The sequence below is a fragment of the Engraulis encrasicolus genome, chromosome 6, assembly GCF_034702125.1.
Source record: "Engraulis encrasicolus isolate BLACKSEA-1 chromosome 6, IST_EnEncr_1.0, whole genome shotgun sequence".
NCBI classification, from domain to species: Eukaryota; Metazoa; Chordata; class Actinopteri; order Clupeiformes; family Engraulidae; genus Engraulis; species Engraulis encrasicolus.
Window position 1 is genome coordinate 43,175,400 of NC_085862.1, and position 22,500 is coordinate 43,197,899.

General features: G+C 43.7%; 1 protein-coding gene and 1 long non-coding RNA gene across 3 annotated transcripts in view; one reads left to right on the forward strand and one right to left on the reverse strand.

Annotated features, from left to right (window-relative positions):
- The window catches only part of agbl4 (AGBL carboxypeptidase 4), a 548,994-nt gene that overhangs the window by 503,703 nt on the left and 22,791 nt on the right, over nt 1–22,500 (forward strand). For both annotated transcript variants that reach the window (XM_063201695.1, XM_063201696.1), the window contains exon 10: nt 19,006–19,158. In XM_063201695.1, the coding sequence (XP_063057765.1) occupies nt 19,006–19,158 (153 nt within the window). The remainder of the gene's footprint in view (nt 1–19,005; nt 19,159–22,500) is intronic.
- Nucleotides 10,746–11,595, reverse strand: LOC134450403 (uncharacterized). The gene is made up of 3 exons (XR_010035083.1): nt 11,507–11,595; nt 11,346–11,400; nt 10,746–10,860 (listed from the first exon to the last, which is right to left on the reverse strand). It is a non-coding gene; the product is annotated as an uncharacterized LOC134450403 (long non-coding RNA).

Genomic DNA, 22,500 nt, shown 5'->3' on the forward strand with positions numbered 1-22,500 from the left:
ACACACACACACACACACACACACACACACACACAGAAACCCATCACAATGCCCGTTCAGCTTGATTACAAGTCACCTCTGTGTAACAAAGGGCCTAAATATGTCCATCAATTAGCTTCTCCGAAAGGGCTGAGGGAAGTGTGTAGAAGTGTGTCTGTGTGCAAAAGTGTGTGTGCAAAAGTGTGTTGTGTGTGGGGGGAGACAGAGAGAATGAGTGAAAGGAAGGGCAAAAGAGTGTATGTGTGTGTGTGTGTGGGGGGGGGGGTGCATGTGCATGGTGCATGCAAAGAGGAAGATGGTAGAGGCAGAAGAGGGAATGGAAGGGCAAAAGTGTGTGTATGTGTGTATGTGTGTGTGTGTGTGTGTGTGTGTGTGTGTGTGTGTGTGTGTGTGTGTGTGCGCGTGTGCGCCTTTGTGCTCGCACCTTTGTACTTGTGTCCGTGCGTGCCCGTGTCTTTTTGCATGCATGTGCATGCGGGCCTGTGAGAAAGAGAGAAGAAGGCTCATGTTCATGCAACCAAGTGTGCCTGCCTGCCTGCCTGCCTGCCTGCCTGCCTGCCTACCTGCCTGCCTGCCTACCTGCCTGCCTGCCTACCTGCCTGCCTGCCTGCCTACCTGCCTGCCTACCTGCCTGCCTGCCTACCTGCCTGCCTGCCTGCCTGCCTGCCTGCCTGCCTGCCTGCCTGCCTGCCTACCTGCCTGCCTGCCTGCCTGCCTGCCTGTGTGCCTGCCTGCCTGCCTGCCTGCCTGCCTGCCTGCCTGCCTGCCTACCTGCCTGCCTGCCTGCCTGCCCCCCTGCCTGCCCCCCTGCCTGCCCCCCTGCCTGCCTGCCTGCCTGCCTGCCTGCCTGCCTGCCTGCCTGCCTGCCTGCCTGCCTGCGTGTCTGCCTGCGTGTCTGCATGTGTGCCTGCAGTGTTTGCAGTATCATGGAAGGGCCTAACAGAATTGAGTGCTGTCATTCTCTTGTCCTCGTGTCATCAATGCCCCACCTGGACGGACGAACGAGCCGCATCAGTCACCTAACGTCTCCCCTGCCGGTCACGCCTCCGCTCTGTCGTTCCCTCTATCTCTCCACCTCTTTCTCTTCACCCCTCTTTACTCCATCCATCCATTAACATCTTTTGGCTAGTAGTTCTTCTTTAATAACCCCAGACTTTTTTCTTTCCTTTCTTTCTTTCTTTCTTTCTTTCTTTCTTTCTTTCTTTCTTTCTTTCTTTCTTTCTTTCTTTCCTCCTGCTCATACCCGTGGCCCTCACTCGCGTACCTGAAAAAAGGAGTCGGCTCCACCCCTTACCTCACGGTGCGTGTGCGCGGTGGCAAAGGGAAAAGGAGACTGATTAGAAATGCGTTCCATTCTCTCCCCTAACACCCCCTCGGAGGGCCGTGCCAACGCGGATCCCCTGAAATGTCTGTAGATTTCTCCAAAGGTATTGCTGATGCTAAGAGCTTTTGTGCTTGAACAAATCAGCCCCTAAGTCTCTAATCCTGCTTAAATCAGCACCTTTTTTTCATCCCCCCTCTCTCTCTCTCTCTCTCTCTCTCTCTCTCTCTCTCTCTCCCTCCCGCGGAAGACGATAAGCGAAACGTTTAACGGGGGCCTAAAAGACCCAGACTAATTACCATGCCTTTAGATAAGTAGTCGTCTGACAAAATTCATTTGACCTTCCTCTCTTTTTTTCCCTTTAAATGAAACTGCAGCAACAACGCCGCCAGTTTCGGTGAAGTTGAGTCAAAGTCCCCGAGTCGGGACTGGGGGGGTGGATGCTTGAATGTGGGGTGTCTGTGTGTGTGTGTGTGTGTGCGTGTGTGCGTGCGTGCGTGCGTGCGTGCGTGCGTGCGTGCGTGCGTGCGTGTGTGTGTGACGGTGATGGTGATGGTGATGGTGCGTGTGTGTGTGGTGGTGGTGTGGGGGGGGGGGGGATTGCTTGGAAAGAGAAGGCACTGGGGGTTGTTTGGTTGGAAGGCGGGGGTGGTGGTGGTGGTGGCTGTGAGATGTAAACACGATCTTGCCACAGACACGATTTAATATGCCGGGCTCCTCCGCTCAAATTATCTGCTATTTTCATTTTCCTTAATTTCTTAATTGACCTTAATTGCTTCATTACGATTTCAAATGAACAATCCAAGGTCAACGCCAGAGTCTAATTGAACAATCAATCACTGTTAGGTGGCTCAAATGTTGTCCACCTTTTGATTGACAGCGCATTAGAGAGGAGCGCCTGGCCTGACTGTCTGTCTGTCTGTCTGTCTGCCTGCCTGTCTGCCTACCCTGACTGTCTGTCTACCCTGTCTGTCCTTCTGTCTGAGCCTGGGATTGGTGACGGCCGCGCCACAGAACCCTCGGCGTCCTTGACATGGCGCTGGGGGAGCCTCCGCCCGCCGCCAATCATGTGGAGGCGCACTGGGAGAAGTCTCTCTCTCTCTCTCTCTCTCTCTCTCTCTCTCTCTCTCTCTCTCTCTCTCTCTCTCTCTCTCTCTCTCTCTCTCTCTCTCTCTCTCGCCTTCCCAAGGCAGCAGGACCGCTCGGGTGGGCCAGCAGCAGCAGCCCAGCACTTCATTTCACGCCTTAATTACATTGTTAACAGAGCAGGAGGAACGTGCGCATCTACCCATCCACGCACACACACACGTACACACACACACACACACACACACACACACATGCGCATGCACACGCACGCATGCACACGCACGCACGCACACACACACACACACACACACACACACACACACACACACACACACACACACACACACACACGCACGCACGCACACACACACTCACACACACACACACCACTTGAACCTACCCCCCCCCTAACCTAAGCTATCTACATAGGCTGATAAGCCAGGTTGTGGTTGACCACTCTCACCAGTACAGGGAATGCTTACTTACTATATGTCATAACTGTGCCGTATAGCCACAGTTTCGGACATCATCTTGGAGAAATGGAAGTCACTTCTTTTGTCTTTCACCACAAATAGTTTCAATATGCACAGATTGCGCCCGTGAGACTCATCCTCACAGTGTTATGCTGTAAATGGTATCTCCACATGCACTAGCCACCACATCCACATCCAGGTCTAGATGAGTATGGACTGCTGCCCCTATGCTACAAGTTAATGGAGGCCCCCAAAGAAGGCAAATTTTGCAGTACAAATTTCATATCCACAGTCATAATTCAGAGATGGCAATGAAGAATGACATATTTGTAGACTTATTTTTCAATACTGCATCTTGCCACAGTTCTGCCCTCCACACTCCCCACACTCCTTTGGCCAACCAGGGCCTCCCTGTGCATTAAGCTGACCCTGTCCACATCGTCCTCCAAAATGGTGTTGCCTGGTCAAAGATGGTGTCAGGAAATGAGAGAGATGGGAAGAATTGGGAAATGACCTCGGGCCGGAATCAAACCCGGGACCCCAGTGTGATGGTATGGCGCTCTCTTATCCACTGTGTCACCCCCAAGGGTTTGGACTTGTTTACCAGAATTGACCAATGTGGCCACATGAAAGGCCACTTCTATCAACATCAGCACCAATACTACCACACTACCTGGCCATAGTTTGACGTGTGGAGAGAATACATATACAGGTATTCGTATGTAAACTTTATTACAGGCTCAATAGGACATACAACATATACAGTTCATAAACAGCAAAAGAAAATGAGAAGAAGAAAAGAAACAAGCAATGATGCATAAGCATGTACAAACATACTTTCAGTCATGACCGTCTTAAAAGGCTTATCAATGCTTCCACATATATAGTATGATGATTGACATTGGATGGGCCCAGGACAAAGTCATCTGAAAGGGGTCCCCCCACCCAATCCATGTAATATAAGGAGAACCCCATTTTGGACCCCTCCTGTCCCTGCGTCCCGTTGTCCGTCCCTGTCGCCTTCCCTGCACATAGAGTTCAGTGTATCTCTCTGCTATGAGCTCTCTGTTGACGTTTTTGTGTTTAGCTTAGCTTAGAAAGGTAGAGTGTTTTGTTTGTTTTGTTTTGTGTTGTGTTGTAGTTTTATTCTTTTCCTCCATTTGTTTTCTTTTCTTTATTTCTTTTCTTTTTCTTTTTGAGCAATCCTGAGAGGCATGGGAATGATTTCAGTAATACAGACACTATGATGGGGACAGACAATGCGCTCCAGGTTCCGTTCCGGACGGCTTCTCACTTGCTACACCTCTTTTTTTTCTCCCTTCTCTCCATCCTGCCATCTACTTTTCTCCCTCTGTCTCTATCTTTTTACTTAGTCTCTCCTCTCACGGTTTCCTCTCTCTCCTCTTCCACTCCTCCTTTCTCTGTTTTTCTGGATGTCGTTAAATTCTTCTCTCTTATTCTGTCTCGTCCACTTCTTTCTTTCTCTTGATTTGCCATTTAATATTCATATCCCCTTTCTATTTGCACCCCTTCTCTCTTTTTTCACTCCTTCACTGTCTGTAATTCATTTTTTCTCTGTCTGTCTCCCTCTCATTCCCTCTTCCATGCTCCGTCTGTCCTTTTTTCTATCCCTCTCTCTTCCCCTGTACCATGTCATCTCTTTTCTGTCTCTCATTCCTCTCTCTCTCTCTCTCTCTCTCTCTCTCTCTCTCTCTCTCTCTCTCTCTCTCTCTCTCTCTCTCTCTCTCTCTCTCTCTCTCTCTCTCTCCCCCCTCCTGGGCTCCATCCATCAGGCTGCCCCAGCTCGCTGCTTCTTCTCCTCTCCTCCTCTCCTCTCCTCTAATCTCCTCCCCTCTTCTCTCTTCTCACCTCTCCTCCTCTCTCCTCTCCTCCCCTCTCCTCTCCTCCCCTCTTCTCACCTCTCTTCTCCTCTCCTCTCCTCCCCTCTCCTCTCCTCTCCTCTTCTGTCCTCTCCTCTCCTCCCCTCTTCTCTTTTCTCTCTTCTCACCTCTCTTCTCCTCTCTCTTCTCCTCTCCTCTCCTCTCCTCTCCTCTCCTCTCCTCTCCTCTCTCTTCTCCTCTCCTCTCCTCTCTCTTCTCCTCTCCTCTCTCTTCTCCTCTCCTCTCCTCTCCTCACCTCTCTCCTCCTCTCCTCTCCTCTCCTCTTTTCTCCTCTCCTCTCCTCTCCTCTCCTCCCCTCTTCTCCTTTCCTCTACTCTCCTCTCCTCTCCTCTCTTCTCCTCTCCCCTCTTCTCTCCTCTCCTCCTCTCTCCTCTCTTCTTCCCTCTCTTCTCCTCTCCTCTCCTCTCCTCTCTGGCCGCCACAATATTTCACCGGCAGCCAGCCATCAGAGGACCTGACAGCGCCGCACTCGCCAGGAAATTGCTTTGGCTGTGAGCAGAATTTCAAGCACTGCCTTCTTCCCCCCCCCCCCTATCTCTCTCTCACTCACTCTCGCCCTCTATTGCTCTCTCATTCTTTCTCTCTTAAGTTCGTTTATTCTTTCTTTCTCTCCCTTTTGCTGTCTCTCACACACACACACACCTCTCTTTTTCTTCCTTTCTCTCTCTCTTTCTCGCTCTCTCTCTCACACAGACACACACTCACCCCCCTTTTTCATACAATGTATCTCTATCTCTCCCCCTCTAACTGTCCTTCTCTCTCTTTTCACATTCCCTCCATGCCCCTTTTTATCTTTCTCTCATGCTTTCTTCTCCCTCATCACATCCTCTCTCTCTCTCTCTCTCTCTCTCTCTCTCTCTCTCTCTCTGCCCCTCCTTGCTATCTCTCTCTATTTCTCTGTCACTTATCACTGTGACTGAATTCAAATGCCCTCATTCTCTCTATATTGTGCCATGTATGGAGCAAAACAGTGTAACTCAAACCCATTGTGCACTTTAGTGAACAGATGAACACTTTTGACGTGCCCTTTGTCTGTCTGTCTGCCTGTCTGTCTGTCTGTCTGTTGATCTCTCTGTCTTTCTCTCTCCTTCCCTTTTTTTCTCTCATCATCCCTCATTTTGCCTTCCCACTCCTAAAAGCAGGCGTGTTCTACAGAATATATGAACATAGGGATGAGAGGACAGAGGAGAGGAGAGGAGAGGAGAGGAGAGGAGAGGAGAGGAGAGGAGAGGAGAGGAGACGAGACGAGACGAGACGAGACGAGACGAGACGAGACGAGACGAGACGAGACGAGACGAGACGAGACGAGACGAGACGAGACGAGACGAGAGGAGAGGAGAGGAGAGGAGAGGAGAGGAGAGGAGAGAGCAAAGAGAGGAAAGGAGATGACGGGATAGATGAAGGGAGGCGATGTGAGGGGAGGAGATAGACAGACAGACAGACAGACAGACAGACAGACAGACAGACAGACAGACAGACAGACAGACAGACTGATAGACTGATAGACAGAGCAGGGCTGTGTGTGAGTGCATTCTTTTGATCGCTTGTTAGGGACAACACAAAGACCTCGCGAGTCAAGATGGTACCTTGTGGCAGCAAGCCTTCCCTGAACCGAGCACACACTGCTTGCGTACATGCATGAATGCGGGTATGCGTGCATGCATGTGTGTGTCTGATGTGCCTCCTCTGACTGGGGCTCCCTTCCCTTACATAAAACAAATGACCATGAACATGAACACAATCCTATGCTAATCCAACCTGATCCCACAGAAGTCCGTGAGATGAACGCGGAACATTGTGACACAAAATCTTTAGTTTCACATATTTTGCCAAAATTCCATGATGGTGGTCCGACAGAAGTGCTTTCTCTGTATTTCCCCAGCTCCAACGTGCTCCATGTTCAATCAAATTTTGCGTCATACTGTATATGCTGATAACTAACCTTGCAATGAGCACAGAAAGGGTTTTTTTCCAAGTTGAGTAAACAGAAACAATAACCAGAACAGAGACCCATAAGTCAGGCAATATGAAGCTTTAATGGTCTATAGAAAGCAGGACCCAATGCACAAATGTTACAGAGGTACAGAGAAAACAAACATTTTGGATCATTAGACAAGATTGTAATCGAATGCCAATTTGGCCATTGTGGTTATGACAAAAACAGGGACATTTGACTGGTCTAAAATAAATGGAAACTTCAAAGGTCTTCAGAAACAGAATGTTCTACCAGTATTCTAGCTGCACCATGAAACGCAGCATACCACAGTATAACCAGCACTACAAAACTAGCCACCTCTAAGCAGTGTTCAAACAGAAATTTCTAAAAACATGAGATGCAAAAAGAAAGACAAAGCAAAGCATGCGATGGATATGAAAATAGGCCGGTAAACCATCTCCTCAACCTTACTGTTGTTTCATCTTGCACAGTGTCTGACTTCAGATGACATAGCCTTCGCACATAAAATTTTGCCTAATCAATTAAGTGGAGGACGTGTCTGTTGGTGATGGTGTGTTGTATTTGAACAGGATAATTGCCATGATAATTGCGTTTCATTACCGATTGTGTAATGGCAGATCCAATCATGTTTAAACTTCAGCAAGTTCTACTCCTTTTCTCTACTCAACTTTTCTCAGAGTAGCAAACTGTCAGACACTTCACATTAAATGTAATATGATGACACGTCTTAATCGGCTAATTGTTGTCGCATTTAAATCACTCTGGTTTAGGCCATTATTGCGATGTATCATGTCTCAGACCTGCCTTCATGGAGGTACAGAGCATCCTCTCAACATTTCACAATAATTGTTAAAGTCATTTTCCTGTACGACATCGTGTTCACCTAACTGTGTTAGGTTATTTAAGTTTTCAAGGATTTTTTCAGGTGTTAATGTTTCGATGTCAGCCAAAGATTTTATGTAATCGAAATAGGTTTTACTGGTATCCATCTCAACAGCTAACACTTTTTCAAGACTACCTTTAACTTTGTCCCACCCGTAAAAACCTCTTTTTGTTCGTTGTATCCAGGACCCCCCTCTCGCCATGGGATTTTCATCAACAAACAAGTTACACTCCTTAGTGTTAGGATGAGTGCCACATGCAGCAGAGCTGAGTAGGAAAACACTAAACTGACGGAAGTTTCTAACAGATTCAGCAAACACTGCAGCCATGAAGTAATGCCCCAGCACCATACAGTTGCTGAAACATTGTTGATTCTGAAAGGTTTGCAGGCAGAACCGATGGAATTTTACACCTTTGTCCTGGCCTTGTAATTGACCTAGTATTTCATCGTAAGTAACAGCTTTGTAACCACTGAAAGGTTTGTCCTTCTCACCCACCATACCAACAAGATACACATACATATCCTCTGTTGTCACTCGGTATATGAAGTTATTCAATTTATAAAACCTATATCTTTGGTTCTCTAAGTTATACCTGGCATGATACCAATTTTGTCCAACTACATCAACTATGGTTTGGATTTCATAGATTTTGTCATTATTAGTGAAGTGACTCCCTCTTCCAGTCGCCGTAATTGTCTTTCCAGCTTACTGCCAGTTCATCAATTTTATAAGTATTTATCTGTGGGATGCCTCTGCTTTTAAAAATGCCCCATGCTAAAGCTTCCAGAAGATTAAGTGTTTTGTCTTCCTGATATTTTTCCGGGAGAAAACTTTCCGCTTCCTTTGGCCAATCTCTCTCTTACGGGTTAGGGTTCCTGATTCCTGCCCTGTCTACGTGTTCAACCCTGGTCAGCAGGCCTTCTTCATCCGTCTGATACTCTGCTGGGAGAAAGCCTCTCACTGTATTTTGCCATTCTCTTGGTGTCAGATTAAGTTGTATGTCTTCCCTGCCGCTGTTGGCACCTTTCGCCCTGTTCCGCAGGCCCTCTCTCTGATCCGTCTGGCCAGTGATTTTGGTTTTGTCATTCCCGATGGCATTGATGTCTTGCTCCTGTAATATTCCAGATAATTTGTCACTGATTCTTCAGAAAGTGGCTAAAACAGGTTGTAATGTTGACAGAAAAAAACAAAGTGAATTACAAAATTATATGGTATATCCTTGTAGACTAAGGTCTTGGCTTTTCAGAAATGCACAAGGCCAATCTCCCCATTATGTATTTTTTTCAGAAATCAGGCTTTTCTCCGACCATAGCTTGTTTTTTGTCAACACCGTCAGACACAATTAAAAGTTATTAAAATTGTATTGATTTGGTTGCATATGTATCTGGAGTTTTTAAGTGATTATGTGTATTTTTTGGTTCACACATATGCCTTTAAATGTTGAAAATTCACTTTTGTTCTATTTTAATACTGTTTCATGTGTTCTAATTTTAAAATATGTACCGTCAAACGATGCTTACTTGACGCCTAAATACAACAAACAATTTTTTGTAATTTCACAAATATTCGTGTAGGCTTAAATTGGCTATTACTTTGATATTTCAACAACTCCTAAGGAAAATGTTGTAAGCACATTCCTTTAAAATGTCCAAAACTCCTTCTTACGGTGGTGACTTAAGAACTGACGGTGGTGACAGTAATCTGAGAGTGGTGAAAGTGGCCTAATTAGTACCTGCATTTAGCAAAATAAATAGCCCTCTCAAGTCAATGGCATCTTGCATAAACACTTTATTTTTGTGTGTGCACAGTATGAGCATGTCTTTTTACTTCATTAGTTAGATTATCTAGGAAGTAAGCCACTGGTTGTTGAAAATGTGGTAAAAACAGCTTTTAAGTTGTTCAAATCCAAAATATAGAGGTGTATTATCATAGATGTAGGTCTTGGCTGTGCAGTGAATGCATTGGCCAAGCTCCCCATGTTTAACATTTTTCATAAAATGGGCTCTTTCTTGTTTTGTCAACAGCGGCAGACAGAATTAGAAGTAAAAACACATGTTTACTCTATTAAAGTGAATTACTTTAACAATTCAACATAACTGTAGACACTTATTGTATGCATATTCTTAAAACATGTCAAAACACGTAAAACATGTGTTTTTTGGTGAACTCCATCAGATGTCACCACCGTCAGGTTTTCTGACAAAAAAACCTCCAAATGCACCTCAGTGGTGGCTAGAGTATAATTTTGGATCACAATTATTACTAACATGCCTAGTAATGTTTCATTAACCAGCACAATTTAGTAAAATATGGAACAACATGATGAGCAGAACAAAATCTGACGGTGGTGACATCTGACGGTGTGAGACAAAAAACCACTCTTTTAAATATTATGCATTGTTTGTTCACATTAGCCATTTCATTTTCGCTCTGTTTCTTGGGTGCTTCATACCTTTTCTGAAAAAAAATATATTTATTAACATTAATGTAATACAATAGTATTAAAACCCCCGACGGTGTTGACAGTTTATGGTTGGGACAGTACCAGTGTCCAAACAAATTAACAAATTGAGGACAAAATAATAAACTTACAGGAGCTTCAGTGATGGTGAAGTAGGCAGTAGAGCTGAAGGTTTGAAAAGGGGTCCTCAGTAATGAAAATTACCTTGTGCATACCTGATTTTATTGTCTTTTAGAAAAAATCTGACGGTGGTGACCAATATGGTGGACACATTTTGAGCAATCAGTAAATAATAGTAAATATTGTTTTACATCCACTATGTGCACATCTGTAGAACCACTTTAATATGGTCTTCCACATCATGGTGATATTGTTCAATTCTGTTAGTGATTTTTGTATTTTAAGTCAATTGAAATGATGATGCCAGTCCTTGGGACAGGCGTTTTTACAGGGTGTGGACAGGTTTATAGCCATGAAAAGTAATAAAATTACACTTAAATATTTCAAACAACTGTGTATTCGTGTGACAGACCCCTTGGCCATTACCTGGGTTCATTTTGTTTGTGAAAATGTAGTTGATTTTCCACAGAATTAATATTTTACTGCAGGGACATGTTTTTGCCAAACTTTCAAGAATCAGTGTTGTGTTAAAGCACTGACAACAAAAATGGAAGACGTTTATCTGAGCGGTTAGCATATGGGTCAGTGTTTTATATTCAGAAGCTTACCACATGGGGTTGAGCTCTCTTGTGCTCTGCAGGTAGGCTGATGTCTCTATACGAACATAAAACATTTAGGAAACATGGAAGACAAAGTGCTTGCACATGCAAGGTGACAATTTACGTGTATGTAATGTATGCTAAATACTTTTCCTATTCACCAGCATGAAAGATTGGCCAACAGAATTTAGAACTTTCCCAAACAATGAACAAAATTATAGATTTTCAATCCTGTGTCTTGGGTATTTTTTGGAAGATGTACAGGAAATGTGTGGGTTGTGGTTGAACTGGAAAACATCCATTCACTATTTGTTTATATTAAAGTTAACTTAAAGCTCTCATTGAGAAAAATATAAATGCATGTACAAATAACAAAAAAAAATCAAATATTGATGAGACCTTAATTCAACATCATAACACATTAGTTCATCACTCAAGCTACAGCAGTAAGTCAGATATCACTTGATGTTTGGATTGTTTCCATTCAATAACGTCTTTGTATATCTATCTCTCTCTCTCTGTTCACTTGTGTGCACTTACATATGGTAGTTCTCAGCATCTGGGTCACTTCTCAGTTCATATCTGTCTTGGGATCCTGAAAAGATGGTTATACAAATAATGTAGCAACAGTATAAAGCAACAATTATCATATTCCAAGTTCATATTCGTTCATTTCAGAGCAGTGAGTGTACATGTATTACCTGAAGCAGTAATGACCAGGAGCGACCACAGTAGAGCTGTGATGAAGAGCCGCATCTTTGGTCCTCTGTCCATGACCTGATGTTCAGACCTACATCTGACTCTGTATATATAGTGCTTCTATGACACTTCTCAGGAATATTACATTATTTCTAATGCAACACCCTCTTATCATTAATATTGCAGTCATAAGCCACTAAAACCCTGTCTAGACACTAGAAAAAAACATGTGGCAAGAGGAGGTACACCTTCCTGATAAAGTTTTTCAAAATGAAATGACACTGCTCATGCCATACATCCTTGTTAACCAACAAACAAGATTCTGAAGAACTTACTATGGATCACCACAACACTGTGTGGCAGTTTTCTCAACATTTGTCATCCAACCAATGGTAATGACCAAGTTGTAGGCCTAATTTATTATCAAAGGCCCTGTGCACTATCATAGTGATATAGTACTATGCAGGGCTTAACCGATATTTGAACCGATATTTTTTTCAGTTTGCTCTGAACAGAAACAGAATAATAACGTTTCCGGTTATGAGTTCCACCAATAAATTAATGTCCCAGAACGGTTAATTTCGTTCCTGTCAGCTGATTACTATATCTGATGTTAATTAACCAAGAAAGACGGAAGTGCAAATGGGTCAGCATACATTCCAAACTGCTTTTTCAAGCGGATGAAAAGAATATCCAGAATTTTGTCATTCAGGGACGACATAAGCGGAGAAAGAATAAACCTCAAATATGAAAATGCGCGCTCCACGCTGACTTGGGTCATGGAGAGCGCTATGACGGACATTGCGAGTTTGTGCATATCTGCATTTGAAGTGGCCATGGATGCCCATTAACGAAGAACATTCTTGTGCGCTTTAAACATGCTTCTCTGCAATATGTCTAACAACAATGCGATGGGAACTCGGCCCTTTTGTATGAGAGTGGTTTCTCTTATTTTGGATATGGAGTGGAGACTTTGTGATCCACTGCTCTCTCTCCATTCAGTCAGCGAATGTCTGATGTCACACAGGACATGAACCTCAGCCATAATGGTAACGTGCAGGAAAATAATAACGTTTTTTTGTTTTTTTTGAGGGACGAAATAAAACCGGTATTAACCGGTTACTATTATTTTTCAATAAGTGTTCCTGTTCCAGAACATACAAGATAATAACGTTTCCGGTTTCGTTTCTGTTCCCTGTAATATACAAAAAGTTCCCGGTTTTCGTTTTCGTTCCTTGAACCGGTTCAAAGCCCTGGTACTATGGTAGTGCAGTTTTTTCAGTGACTTTTAGCATGCTACTGGTGGAACGGTGTGCGTTAAGGGACTACTTTCTCCAAAATCCAGAGATAACAACCCTCCCTACCCAGGTACAGAGTAGGGAAGCCATTTCAAATAGAGAGATACACAGCACTCCAACATTGTTATGATATAATCTCAATTTATTGTCATTGTTGTTGGTGCCCAACACAAACAGTGAAATTTGGCACAATATGCAACTGGTATTGAGTATAGTAATGCATCTCATCATGCCACAAATGCTTATAAAATGAAGCTACTACACTCTTGAACCTTGTTGCAAAATTCTTGAAAGCCTGCTTTCAATATGATACCAGGTTCATTTAGGCCTAACTGCTCTAGCTTATTTAAGATTTTGCGGATTTTGTCAGGTCTTAACTTATTACGCGGATTCGCTGATTGTGGTATGAGACTGACATAAGTACTACCCGTAACCCTTTCATCATTCACTACTTCAACCAGTTTACCTCCCTCATCAGATTTATCCCATCCGTAAAAACCTCTTTTTGTCGGTTGTATCCAGGACCCCCCTCTCGCCATGGGATTTTTTGAGACAAACAGGTTACACACATCAGTGTTAGGATCAGGACCACATGCAGCAGAGCTGAGTAGGAAAACACTAAATTGACGGAAGTTTCTAACAGATTCAGCAAATACTGCAGCCATTAAGTAGTGACCCAGCACCAGACAGTTGGCATAACATTTTTTCCTCTGAAAGGTTTCTTTGCAGAACTTGTGGAATTTTACACCAATGTTCTCTCCTAAAGAACTTAGTATTTCATCATAACTAACAGCGGTGTAAGAATTGAATTCATTGTTCTTCCTTGCTATTTTTGCGGCGTCTGAAATTTCTGTGTTCATTACCCTACCCACAAGATACACATACATACTCTTTGTTGTTACTCGGTATATGAAGTCATTCAATTTATAAAACATATATTTAGGTTTGTCCTCTAAGTTATACCTGGCATGATACCAAATTTGCCCAACTACATCAGATATGGTTTGGATTTCATAGACTTTGTCTTTGTTATTTTCAAATGAGCTCCGCTTCCATCCCCCATCCGGTTCGTTCTCCTTATAATCTTTCTTCCAGTCTACCGCCTCATCAAAAGTGTTTAAGTTTTGCTTCTCTCTGCCTTTAAAAATGCCCCATGCTAATGCCTCCAGCAATGCAAGTGTTTTGTCTGTCTGATATTCCGCTGGGAGAAAACGTTCCACTTGATTTGGCCAGTCTCTCTCTGGTGGTGTGTCACGTTTCACCCAGGTCAACAGGTGTTCTCTCTTGTTGTTGTTGATGGTTTGTTTCTGAAATATTATTTTGTAATATTTTAAAAAGCACTGACAACAAAAAAAGAAAGACTTTTAATGCAAGCACATGTAAGCAGTGTTGCCAGATTGGGCTGTTTAGGATGGCAGTCTGCGGGTAAAAATGGCATTTTGCAGGAAAACCCGCCCAATTTTGCCCATAGTAACCAATAGAATTGGGCGGGATGTAATGCTTCCAGCCGGGTTTTGAGCATTTTTTGGGTTGGAAATCATCAGCCTCATCTGGCAACCCTGCATGTAAGTTGAGTGTATCTGAGTGAATAATACAAATCATGTTTAATATTCAGGAGCTTACCTTAGTCTGTTGACTTCTCTTATAGGGTCCCACACGTGGGCTAAACGAAACACAATGCATTAGGAATGGACTGCATTTATATAGTGCCTTTCCACTCCTTCGAGCACTCAAATGCTTTACATTGCCTCACATTCACCCATTCACACTCACATTCACACACCGGTGGCCGTGGCTGCCACGCAGGGTACCACCCTGCCACCAGGAGAAACTTTGGGTTAAAGGGTTTATGAAACGAAAACAAAGTAAAGGAATTTGACCATTTCCAGGACAGATTCTGAAAGTTCTAAGCCTTGTGAATAAAATGGGATATTGTCTGGGTGATATTTTGTCCTAAAAGTCATGTTAAAACGTTCCCAAAAAGTGTTATGTCTACTTTTTTTCGTGACATGCAAATTTTATGCAAATGATATGTGTGACATAGAAGGGGAAAGTTCACCTCATTCCACCTTGTTCAGATCAATGGCGGCTAGTACCAAAACAAAGCGCATTGTCAAGCAGTGTGTTGCTGGAGGGCCGAACGGTGCCAGCTGCAAAAATGGCTATTTGACAGAAGGAATATCTTTGCACAAGTTCCCTTCTGTGAAGAATGATGGAACTGTGGCCAACAAGGAGAAGGCTCACTCACAGAAGGGTCACTGTTGTGCTCGGCACATTTCCACCCCTCGTGCTTCACCACAAATGTGGAGATCGCGGGCATGGTTGGACTGAAGAGAATGCTATCAGAGAGGGTTTATAGGTAGAAAGGCTATGATGCTATTGCCTCAAGCAGTTCCAACAATTGATAGGTGAGTGCACTGCTTTGCTTTAGGCTACTCGTTTTACCTTGTTTTCAGGAAAGGGTAATGCACATTACATGCCAAACCGATGCGAATGCTCTCGGGATATGCACTTTTTGTTGATTGCCATTCAACTGGTCAATAAATTGGTTTTGGGATGATATCCGCGCTTCAGCCTCCGTGGTACTCTCGGTCGAGGACAGCCAACGCACAGACTGGGCTACTGCTTAGCGAATAAACGGAGATGCATATAGCGTAGGCCTACTTTGAAGCGTTTGATTGTTTGTTTTCAGTATTGTGGTGCACGTGTGGCTGACGTTTGGACACACCTTGTCCTCAGAGTCAGGCTGAGGGACACGCGACGCCTGTGACTTGAGCACAAAAAATAATAATAATGATGAACGCTAAAAATATGTTGAGGACTCAGGCTATCTGGGGTGTTTTTTCAACAGCCTAATACCTCCGTTTTTCTCTAGTTGATGACATTTTTGCATGTACATGCATTTCAATCACACTATATCGCGCAATTGAATCAAAATACCCCCCGATTGTCAACAAATACCACACGCCACGTCATCTTTGGGTCATGGCAAAGCGCCCTTAGCAACCGTAACCATAAACAAAACGAAATGTCAGACTATGTCAACAATCGTCACTTCGCCTGTCAGACATTCACTTTCAGTCACTTTCTGCAGATGTATCAGTGCCTCTGAAATAGATTTGTGCTGCTGTTTTTTCTTCTCATGAGGTTGGGTGTGTGGTTTTTCGACTCGCTGATGTTTGTATGAGAATTTTGGTTCCTTTATAAGACGTGGGTCCATCAAATGTGTGTTGTTTTCTCAGATCGCCATACTAGCAAACCAGGGACTTTCCTCTATGATGTCACAGCCCAGCTCATTAGTCAAACCAAATTTCACAGAATTCACACTTTGAGTTGCCATTTTCCCAAGTTCCTCCAGGATGATTGGGTTCAAAGTCTCATCGATGCTATCAGAAAAAACAAGGCTTTAATGGGAATGACCGTTTGTTTTCGTTTCATAACCTCTTTAAGTATCTTGCTCAAGGACACAACGATGGAGTCAGGTCAAGCGGGGCTCGAACCTGCAACCTTTGGGTTGCCAAACCTTTGGGTTGCCAAACGGCTCCTCTACCACCTGAGCTACCACCGTTATAACCATATCTATATAATCTGTTTTAATATTCAATGTGCGATGTGACAGTTGGGTTCAATACTATCCCTATGTACTCCAGCATGAAAGCTATGACCCAGGTTGAAAAGTAGTGTATTAGACATATGTTAGAATTTGACAGAATTTGACAGAATTTGACAGAATTTGACTGCCGTGCCGCACCCTACAAAAAAGATTACAAAATTATCGAAAAGACCCAATCTTTTTCCTTATCCTTAACCCCATCACGCCATTCGGCGCATAGGGCAGCAACAAAGTCTCTCCACTTCGATCTGTCGATACCCAACTTCTCGATGGTCCCCCAGCTTTGATGGTACAGCTGGAGCCATGGCCATAGCCACATATGAGGTAGGGGAGGTCCGGACCTCCCCTAATTTTTAGAGAAAATAATATACATTTTTTATCTCATTTTTGCATACACGTTTCAATTGACATTTTCATTTACATAGCTTTTGTGTATGGGTGAGTGTGTGGTACCATTGGAAAGGTCTCTCTCTCTCTGCCCTGTCCAACAGTATGTGTATGATACGTGTGTGTCCCTGACTTGGCAATTAACATCAACAAACAGTAGGCCTAGTTGCAAAATTAAGTGGTCACCAGTAGACAATCGATTTCTTTGGCCATCCTGCAGCATACAGACCATGTCATATGCTGACAGAATATTTATGGCAATTGATCAATATCAATATTACTTAAAGGTAGAGTTTGTTTTAGTAGGTTTTTTATATCCAGAATTTATGCTGCCCATTCACAAGTGTTATCGTTTCTATTTACCTTCGCCGTCTATTTCTGAGTATGTCTGTTCAAAATGTCAGAAATCTATATTTTCCATACTTCCATACTTTTTCTACTTTATAACATCTGTAGATGTTAGTTTATTCTAGTAAATATTCATTGAAATATCTCTCTGTGTATCTGTACATGCGTCTTACATATGGTAGTTCTCAGCATCCTGGTCAATTCTCAGTTCATGTCTGTCGTGAGACGCTGAAATAACAGGTTGCAGACACAAGTAATGCATCTACAGTATAAAGCAACAATTGTCATATTCCAAGTTCATATTCATTCATTTTAAGGCAGTGAGTGCATATGTATTACCTGAAGCAGTGATGACAAGGAGCGACGACAGTAGAACTGTGATGAAGAGCCGCATCTTTGGTCCTCTGTCCATGACCTAATCACCAGACCTGCTGCATCTACTTCTGTTACGAATGGTTAACTTTGATGACTCTGCCTGATGTTAATGGAAGTGTAACAAGAGCTCCAGCCTCCTTTGCACATCACCATGGCATGCACTTCCAATCAGCTTTCAACACCTGTATTATAATATGTCAGCACACCCTCTTTGCTGCTTATAGGTGCACAGTCACACACAGGTGTGAACAGGGAAATAAATGGAAAACGTTGCCCATTTACAGCCATGCCAGTGTTTACACTGCCAGATATCACTGGGATGGCCTCCACTGGCACAACTTGTAATCTGAAAGAATTAGAGATGTACAGGATCCAAGATCCGGTTCCGGATCCGGCAGGATAATAGGGTTTTTCAGACTATCCGGATCTGGCAGGATCTTAAGCAGTGGATCCGGTATCCGGCAGTCACCTAAAAATCAGGATCTGGGGCATCTCTACTTTTTACGTAGCCTAGGCTTTTCAGTCAGTCTTTCACAACCCCAATCGCTGCATGGCGTGAAAGCCCTTCGGAAGCGGCCGTTGAAGGCAGTATGGCAGTAAGCCAATGAGTCTTAAAAATAGTTTGCGCCAGCGTAATAAAAAGGGCCCATGTGTGCGAGTTGGTGTTTGAACTCTTTCGTAGGATCCGGTATCCGGTTCCGGATCCGGCAGGATCTTAAGCAGTGGATCCGGTATCCGGCAGGATCCTAAAAATCAGGATCCGGTACATCTCTAGAAAGAATGCAAAGTGCATGCAACAGTCCTTTCACCAGTGATAACTTTGTCACATTTGCATTCAACGAGGAAGTCATGGGCAAGAGGTTAGGCCGTCAGGTTGCTGGTTCAACTCTCGACCCACCAGGTTGGTGGGGGGAGTAATTAACCAGTGCCCTCCCCCATCCTCTTCCATGACTGAGGCACCCTGAGCATGGTACAGTCCCACCGCTGCTGCTCCCTTAGGGCGCTACAGTATTTTATGGCATAAATGCAATGTGCTATGAGCACTGTGTGTGTGTGTGTGTGTGGGGGGGGGGGACAGTTATGTATACTCCCCTTCATCTTCATCCCTATTTCACTCCAGGTGCTCAGTACTCTGTTCCTCAATAACTGTGAGGCACTGTGGATAAATGCATCATAACGCAAAAGTGTAACATAATGCCATGTTTTGAAATAGAAGATTCCTTTCAAAAGGAAAGTTCAAAAACTAAAATCAGTATCAAATATGCAGGAATTTGACTGAACTATTCAAACACTTTTGATGACTTGTTTTTTTCTCTTTCTCTTTTTTCTTTCACTTTCTCTGTCTATTTTCCTGCCCCACCCTCCTCTCTCTCTCTCTCTCTCTCTCTCTCTCTCTCTCTCTCTCTCTCTCTCTCTCTCTCTCTCTCTCTCTCTCTCTCTCTCTCTCTGTCTCTCTCCCTCCTGCTGTCTGTGTTTGCAGAAAGTGAGTCTGGAGTTCTACATCGATGTGCATGCTCACTCCACCATGATGAACGGCTTCATGTACGGGAACGTGTTTGAGGAGGAGGAGCGTGTCCAGAGGCAGGCCGTCTTCCCGCGCCTGCTCTGCCACAACGCACCCGACTTCTCTTTCGTACGTTTTTTTCAGCCAGTAGGGCCCCTCACTCTTATTCAAAAAGATTGTGAGTGTACTGGCGAGTGTAAAATGGTCAAACTCAAATTTTCTTAAAAAAATTTATCCTGAAGGAGATCATCAGCATACATCAATAATCATATTGCACAATTACAGTGTGATACAGTGTGTTTGCCTGTGTGTATATGTATGTGTGTGCGTGCGTGCATGCATGCGTGCGTATGATGCAGTGTGTTTGTCTGTGTGTGCTTGTGCGTGTGCGTGTGCGTGCGTGCGTCTGCGCGTCCATGTGTGCGTGCGTGCATGTGTGCGTGCGTGCATGTGTTTGCATGCATACGTGTGTGCGCATATGCGCCTATGTGTTTGTGTGTGTACATGTTTACATGCCTACCTACATGTGTGTGTCACATTTGTACCTCAAAGCCAGATTTGTGTATAGTGTGAAGGTGTTGTGTGCGTTTGTGTGTACGTGTGTGTTTTCACGTTGGTTTAAATTGCTGCCTCAACATTATCGGTATTTCCAGTGAAAAGTTCAAAGTGGTACATGATCAACACGTCTCGTATAGAGGCTGGATCAGCATCTGCCAGCTCAGCCCGTGGAGTAACCTTTTGATCCGCGTACGGATGGAGCATGCATGCAATCCTGGAAAACACCTGACAGAGTCTAATAGTCTAATTTCACAGCGCCCCCTAGGGCATGACATCTAAACAACATGAGGAGAGAATGAGGGGAACGTGGCATGGCGTCAGGTAGAGAGACAGAAAGACTTGAGTTAGAAAGTTAAAGGTGACAATGAACAATCCGCATCTCTGCGCTTTCCTCAGTGTTATCCTCATCAGGGGATTACATCTGCCACAGACCTTAGTTTGAAAAACATTTGCATTTTAATTGATTTCACATATGGTAACTTAAGGTGCTGGGCCAGCACATATTATGTGTAAACTCAACCTTGAACTTCTAAAATAAAACTTCTTAAATCTGCTCGCAAACTACAAGACACAAGACATTATTAAAACACTCCTGTGACTGTGATGTGTTTGACACTTCATATTCATTACATTTGTTCACACATATGACCTGGACATGTGCATGGTTGTAGTAGATGTTCTCTCATCATTCTCTGTAGTGTTCTTTGTTGTTTAGTGCCTTTGTTTGACTCACAAAGCCTGTTGAATGTTAGCCTGGGAAATCCCATGCTGCCTTGCACGATCGTTCTGATCTGAAGGACGTCTCACTTGTGGTATAATGTAAGATACAGCTATAAAACTCCTGCGCACTGACGACTTTGCAGTAACTTTATTCACGTTTCGGCCTTAGACATTCATCAGGTAAATGCAGGCTACAAAAATGACTTTTCTTACAGGCTGTGTTTTTGTCACAACACTTTTGAGCTCTATCTTGCATTTTGGTTGCAGCCAGGCACACTGCTTTGGGTCCACTCTGAAATGAAGACAGCAGCCTTGATGACAAGCGCTTTACCTCATTAAAGTACTGTACACTTCACCAGCAGCCAATATCGAAGTATGAAAGGGAAGTTTTATTATCTACAGAATTTGCATGACACTTTATCTGCAATGCAAGGTCTTGCGTCAAGAGGCAGTTCCTCTAGTCGAACTGCCTCTTGACCCGAGACCTTGCACTGGAGATAAAGTATCATGCAATTCTGTAGATAATAAAACTTCCCATTCATATTTCGATATTGGCTGCGTGTGAAGTGTACAGTACCAGCGTTCTCATGCAGACAGTGTCCCGTAGGCATGCGTACTTAATACCTCTGCCTCTGTGTCACATTTCTGTGTAGGAGTATCAAATTTAACTAGATGCTGTACACTATGTGTGTTTTTTTCACTGCATTGGACTCAACGCAAGTATGTGTTTGTGGTCAAGTGTATCAGACTAAACAAAGATGTGTGTTTATGTCTGTTAGTGTATTTGTCACACATGTGGAACTTTACAGTAAGCTAACTTTTCAAGAGGTGTTTGATGCACTCTAATGTGTAAACCAGGGGTGGGGAACTTAGGTCTTGAGGGCCGTTTACCACACTTGAGGCCGTTTTATCCGGCCCCCAATATATTTTTTATGTTATGCAGCTTCGCATGAAGTATGACATGCTTTGTAAAGGAATCTTAGGTATTACATTTGCAATACAGTTAAGTTATATTTCAGGGGACCTACAGAAGGTGGGTTCTGTTTTAAAGTTGGCTGCCTTCAATATAGCAGGCCTAAAGTGCAAGGGGAAATGGTTTGTGTTCAAATTATGGCCCTTGGAGTACTTTTACGGCCCTTGGAGGAATTTGAAGTGGCCACTCAAATGAAAAAGGTTCCCCACTCCTGGTCTAAACATTGGTACCCAAAGAGAGATGGGTGCCTCAGTTCCTCTCCACCATAGGCCTCATTTCTCAGATGGACAAACAGATGGATGAGCACCACGTGGGTTAATTGGTTTACTAATGCCTCTTTTCAACTGCCAGTTTTCTGGTAGACCTACAGTTCGACACAGCACGACTGCCAGTTTTTGCTTTTCAATTGGGCACGACACAGCTCAATCGAAGAGCAAAAAGTGGCGGCTGAGTTATGTCATGCCAAGCTGTAGGCCTACCAGAAAACCGGCAGTGGAAAAGAGACATTAGTGCATCTAAAGGCACAGCCCACCATTTTTTGGAAATATGCTCATTTCATACCTCCCCTGGAGTTAAATAATCAGGTTTTACCCTTCCTCCTGCTCTTGCGGCCATTCTCTGATCTGGTGATGTTACGTCTTCGCATGTGTCATTGAACTGTATCATTTGGTACCATTCAGTTTTTGTGAATCTTTTTGAGGTTTGAAAACAGAATTTACCTAATCCATTTGGTTGAGTCAGATGTTTCCCATCCAGGATTGTGCTGACTCATTCCTAGCTAGTAAATAAATTAACCACGGTGTGGCTTAAAGTTAAAAGCAAGACTGCTGTATGAATAATGGGCCAATATCCCAACACATACCTTTATATGGCTAAACATTCCTTTATGCATGCCTTATGATGCGTGAAGAACAAGAAATGTCACATGATGTGTGCTCATGAGCGCTAGCCTCCGTAGCTGGCTTGCTGTTTTTGTCATGGATAAAAATAATTGGTTCGCTGTGGCGCAGCGCACTAAGCCCCTCACACTTGGGCTTGCATGCCCACGGTGACCCCAGTTCGAGTCCGGACGGGGTCATTTCCCAACCCTACCCCATCTCTCTCTGCTCTCACTTCCTGTCGCACCTTCACTGTCCTATCCGAAATAAAGGCCCAAAAAGCCCATAAAAATATCTTTAAAAAAAAAAAAATGGATAGAAATAATTGTACAATAGTAAAGT